This window comes from Crocodylus porosus, unplaced genomic scaffold (genome assembly GCF_001723895.1).
Source record: "Crocodylus porosus isolate Cpor-Errol unplaced genomic scaffold, CroPor_comp1, whole genome shotgun sequence".
Lineage (NCBI taxonomy): Eukaryota > Metazoa > Chordata > Crocodylia > Crocodylidae > Crocodylus > Crocodylus porosus.
In genome coordinates, this window is record NW_017728911.1 from 2,632,016 (window position 1) to 2,637,152 (window position 5,137).

The 5,137-nt window shown below is 51.7% G+C and overlaps 1 protein-coding gene across 1 annotated transcript in view; it reads right to left on the minus strand.

Moving 5' to 3' along the window:
* Positions 1–1,183: 1,183 nt before the first annotated feature.
* The window catches only part of HEXA (hexosaminidase subunit alpha), a 20,383-nt gene continuing 16,429 nt past the window's right edge, over positions 1,184–5,137 (minus strand). The window contains exon 14 of the mRNA XM_019533284.1: positions 1,184–3,178. Within this exon, the coding sequence (XP_019388829.1) occupies positions 3,115–3,178 (64 nt within the window). The 3' untranslated portion in view covers positions 1,184–3,114. The remainder of the gene's footprint in view (positions 3,179–5,137) is intronic.

Below are 5,137 nucleotides of genomic sequence, written 5' to 3' on the forward strand. Positions count from 1 at the left end.
ACTATTATTTATGCCTTTTGTGTTGTTCAAATTACAAACAAGTGTGTTGTAAGTGACAGCTTGGGATATTTTGGTATCCTACTGAATGACAGGCAACGGCTTGACTCTTTAACTTGTTAAGTCTGAAGAGCCTGCTGATTCTGACTAGGCCTATCGTTGAACCCAAGGCAAAGTAAACTTTCTTGACTTCAAACTTGTAAACGATGAGCAGGGATAAGAACCGTCTTAGCGGCTCTTGGAAAATGTGCGCTATTTCAAGTATACGTGTGACTGAGTTGTGGCTCTCTCCTATGCAAAAGTAAATGGGCAACAGAACCCAGAAGGAAGAGATCAAGAGGTGGGGGAGCCCTGCCTGGAGGTAGGGGCCTCTATTGGGGCATCAAGTAGGTTCAGCTCCAACACCTGTCACCAGCAAGGTCCCCAGATGCCTGCAAAGCTGCATAAATTGCACAAGACTACTCCTGTAGAGCAGAAACTCAGCTGCAGCTCTACTCTAGTGATGAAAACTGAGGCAGCTCTCACCTTAGCTCTGTTCACCCGGGATTTTATCCAGTTTCATAGTTCCACCATACCCTGAACACTGCTCCCTCTATCCCCTGCTCTTGTCTGCAGAGAACACACGGTAAATTCTTTCCTCGACAGCTCTATGGAGACCCAAGATCCAGGGGAAAGGACCGAGTGAGCTCCTGCTCTGCTATGGTTTTCTGCATGGAGGCCTCTTTGATCTTAGGGCTCCCTGTAGCTGTAGGTTATGCTCTGAATGAGCCCCATGTGGGTGGTTCTTTTCAGAGAGCAACTGTTAAGTGATATATCGAGCTTCAAGTTCACTTCAGTAGCTGAAGCCAAGGGACTGGTGCAAACTGGCTGCTAGACCTAGCAAAGAGTCAATCAGCTGCATGCCACAACTACGATCTGCCCACCTGCACTGCCACAAAACACCATTTACACTATTATGCTGGCACAGGTTCTCAGTTATTCATCATCATGGTGAAACAGCGCCAGGGGAGGGGTATTTGGTTCTTAGGCATTTCCTGAATGCACTATAATGCTTTCAATAGCTGCATGTATGCAACAAGAAGTCTGTGGCCTACAACTTCCAACAAGCTGGCATCCCACCAGCAGTGCACATTAATTACCATTTAGGAACCCCGTACTTGAGGTTAAAAATAAACCCAAACTCAGATGCCTCTGTAGTCTTTTTAATGTAAAGTATAACAATAGCCAAAAGTTGGCAACCACAGAACAAGCCGCCTAGAAATCTCTCATTTAAGGCTGATACCCATGTATGTGTGCGATGTTCCATTGCAGTATGTCTCTGCCTGGCCACAGGAGTCTCCCCAAGGTATCCAACCCAGTAGAGAGAGCTAAACATCTGCAAGCACTGACGTTTAGACTCATTTATGGAGTATTATCCATGTACTCTGCATGAGGTATTCAAAATGAAATTCAAGCAAAGAATGGAGGAGGAAATCAGATCTCAGTCTCCCTGCTGAGAATTTAACCCTGGGAGACTGGAGAAATTGGTCAAGTCCTGTGCAGGAGAGGGAGGGAGTGACAGTGCCACACACCTGCTGAGCACACTGACTGATTCAGACAGGATTTTTAATATTCACAGGACTGAGAGCTTCCTATGAGAAGGAAATTTGGATGACAATCTCACAGATGATGATCTCAGGGTGCCATTCTAGTGCCTAACAGGGGGCAGTAGAGCCCAGGGCAAGGGCCCCAGAAATCACAGGGCCTTGAGGGTCATCTAGTCTAAACCCCTGCACAAACACAGAGTTTGCTATTCAGTAGCACTGTGGAGCTGAAAGGGACTTTAAGGGACATATGCACCAGTGACATTTGGACTCACAACCCCCGGTTTACAAGTCCAGGACTCTGACCCTGCAACTGTGGAGCCACATAGCGTGAAAGATAATAGTAAGAAAAGGAAACTCCAACAAGGATGCAGGCAGGACCTTTACGAGAAAATAAAAAGATCTGAGCAAGGACAGGAGGGAACAGCCTGGCAGCTGCTGCCTGACACTTCTGGTTTACACATTAGTGTAATTTTCTCTCCTGCACTTCTATGGTAGGGCTTCCCTAGGGGGAATAGGTGGGTTTTTGTCATGTGGTAAACCCACAGTCCAGCATGCGTATAGTATGATGCTAACATAGGAGACTGGACTAAAAAGCCCAGAAACCGCCTTCAAATCCTACATTCTTGTGGAGTTAGGTGACCATGGTTAAAAAAACCCAAAACCTAGTTGCCTGAGATTTACCTTGAACTCCCCTAGGACTACAGATGCCATATCTCCCTCACAGTGTCACCATACTCACCTGGTCAGACCCTTTTGCCCCTCCCCACTGAAAGACTAAGTTTGAGCTACAGATATAGATCAGTCACTAATAACAGAGCTAAGTATGTACATCCAGAGCTAAGCATGTACAAGCCAGGACAGGCTAGCTACTTGGCTGCTTATGGTGCTGTTGCTATGTCAGGCAGCAGCTGCCAAACCCTCAGCTAAAGCCTCTGCTTCTAGGGGTAGGGAACCATAGAGGTAGAGAAGAAGGGAGCTGTTCTAAGTCACTAGTAATGGCAGAGGCAGGGCAGTCTGCAGGACCTTCTAAACTGGTTAAGGAGACGAGGACATGCAAGAAGTACCTCAACCAGCACCACACATATATGTCCTCTAGCCTCCACAGCAAAAAGCACTCACTTGAACTACCAAAAAGGTAAGGTGTCAGCAGCCAGCACTTCAGACCCAGCCAGGGCTTGTCCTCTAGTGGCCAGGAAATTACCTTTCTGCAGACCAAGTCCTGTGAAATCCTGCTGCCATGACAAAGTTGATCCCAAAGAGATACTCTGACAATGGGAGACAGAGAAGCTCCTTTACAAAGCCTACCACAGCCCAGGCAGATGATGAGAAGGCACCTTCCCTCTTTGAACTTATTCTTTAAAATATTTAAAGTGTAAAAAAAAAACCGAAATAAGAGGCAAAGTGCATCTACATCAGCTCATTGCAACAGCACAAGAGCAACAGGGATTCCCTCTCACATACAGAGGCCAGCATATTTCGTTAGAGATTACTGCACTTGGTACACTGCAGCAGGGAACACAGTGCCCTCCACTCAGGACCTGCTGTATTCGTGATCACAGTAACCTACGAAGAGGGGCTCAGCCTGGATGCCGCGCCTACAAGAGAAAGAGACACAGATGTTAGGTGGAGGCAGATGCACAGAATCCAGGGATTGAAACTTTCAGGTCCTTAAAAGGGAAGAAATCTCCGTTTAGGGCACCAACAGGGGTAGGAATTTTAGATGCAACACTTGTGAAGCAGGGAAATTGTAACCTCTTCTTGCTCCTGTACTGAATTTTTCAGTTATTTGGTAATAATTTTTGTACTGACAAAAAGTGAGGGTAGAAGCTGGTTTTCACAGGCTAAGCAGGAGGCATTCTGACTGCTACCTGGATGGAAGACCCTCAAGTAAAAATAAAATAAATAATAATCAGGATGTTGCAAGAAATGGCTTTGGTAATAATGTAGGGCAGGGGTGGGCAAAATACAGCCCGTGGGCCAGATTTGGCCCACGAGGCCATTCTATCCAGCCCGCAGGGCCCCTAAAAAATTTAGGGAACTAATATTTCTCTGCTCTTGGTTCCTGTAAAAAATGACAGGAACCAAATGCAACAGGACCCAGGGAAAGCCCAGCGGGCTTCTACAACAGCAGGGCCCACCAGGCCCCACCCTACCAGGGGCTTCTAGCCTGGGACCATGTGACTGCTCTGCACAGATAAGGGGGGGGAGGGCAGGGAAGGGGCCTGGGGAAAAGGCTAAGCACTGTGGGGGGGAAAAGTGGCCCCTCGCCTGCCATCCCACACTGCAGCCGCTAACCTGCCTGGGGCTGCCCGTGCCTGCTCTGGACAGTCCCGTGTGGGCTGCGAATGGCTGCAACAGGGAACGCCAGCCACGGGGCAGCCAAGGGGCCACTTTTCTCCCCTACCACACTCGGCTTTTCCCTGGGCTCCTTTCTGGCAGATTCCCCGTCCTGTGGCCGGTGCTTCCTGCTGCAGGCACTTGCAGCCCATGCGGGGCTGTCTGGAGCAGGCACAGCCAGCCCCAGATGAGCTGTGAGTGGCTGTAGCGCAGGATGCTGGGCATGGGCCCACTTTCCCCCCTCCCATGCTCAGCACCACCTTGTAACCCGGCCTCGCAGCCAGCCTGGGCCCCGCGCCAGGTCCAGGCTTGCCCACTGGGGCCATGTATGGCGACAGCAGCTGCAGCTCCACCCCGCCCCAGGGAAGTGTTTGCCACAGCTACCTGTGGGCTGCCCAGTGCATGCTGTGGGCGGGCAGCAGCAGCCAACAATATCCAGCGTGGCACGTGGGGGGACTGCAGCTGCTGCCACTGCGCGCAGCCCCAATGGGTGAGCCCAGAACCGGTGCAGAGCCCAGGCTGGCAGGAGGTGCGTGTTACAAGCTGGTGCTGAGCACAGGGAAAAGCGGCCCCTCACTAGCCCCATGGCTGGTGCCCCGTGCTGTAGCTGCTTGCAGCCCATGTGGGGCTGCCTGTGCCTGCTCAGGATAGCCCCGCATGGGCTGCAAGCAACTGCAGCAGGGAGTGCTGGCCATGAGGCAGGCAAAGGGCCGCTTTTCCCTGCACTCAGCACCAGCTTCTCCCCTGCCAGCAAGCCGGGGGTCAGGGCTGTGCGCTGCCCCCTGCCTGTACCGCGGGGCTGAGGGACACTGGTAGTGAGTGGACAGGGAGCCAGCAGGAGCACGGGGCCCACACCAGTGTCCCAGGGTCAGTAACAGCGGGGCCCAGAGCAGGGTGACAGAAGCACAGCATCCCAGCTGGCAGGGGCTCTCTGGAGCCAAACCAGCTCCCCTCTCTCCCTACTGGTACAGCCCAGCCCAGCTCCACAGACCCCTGCCAGCCTGTGCCCCGCTTTGGGCCCCACCATACCAGCTCGGATTGGTCCCATGTCCGAGTGATGGCCCCAAGATGGTGACCAGGGGGCAGGGCACCTGACAAGGGGCAGGGCTACCCACGTGGCCCTCGACAGCCTACCAAAACTGGGTAAGCAGCCCTCCGCCCAAAATAATTGCCTGCCTCTGATGTAGGAGGTACTCTTCACTTTGAAATACCATCAA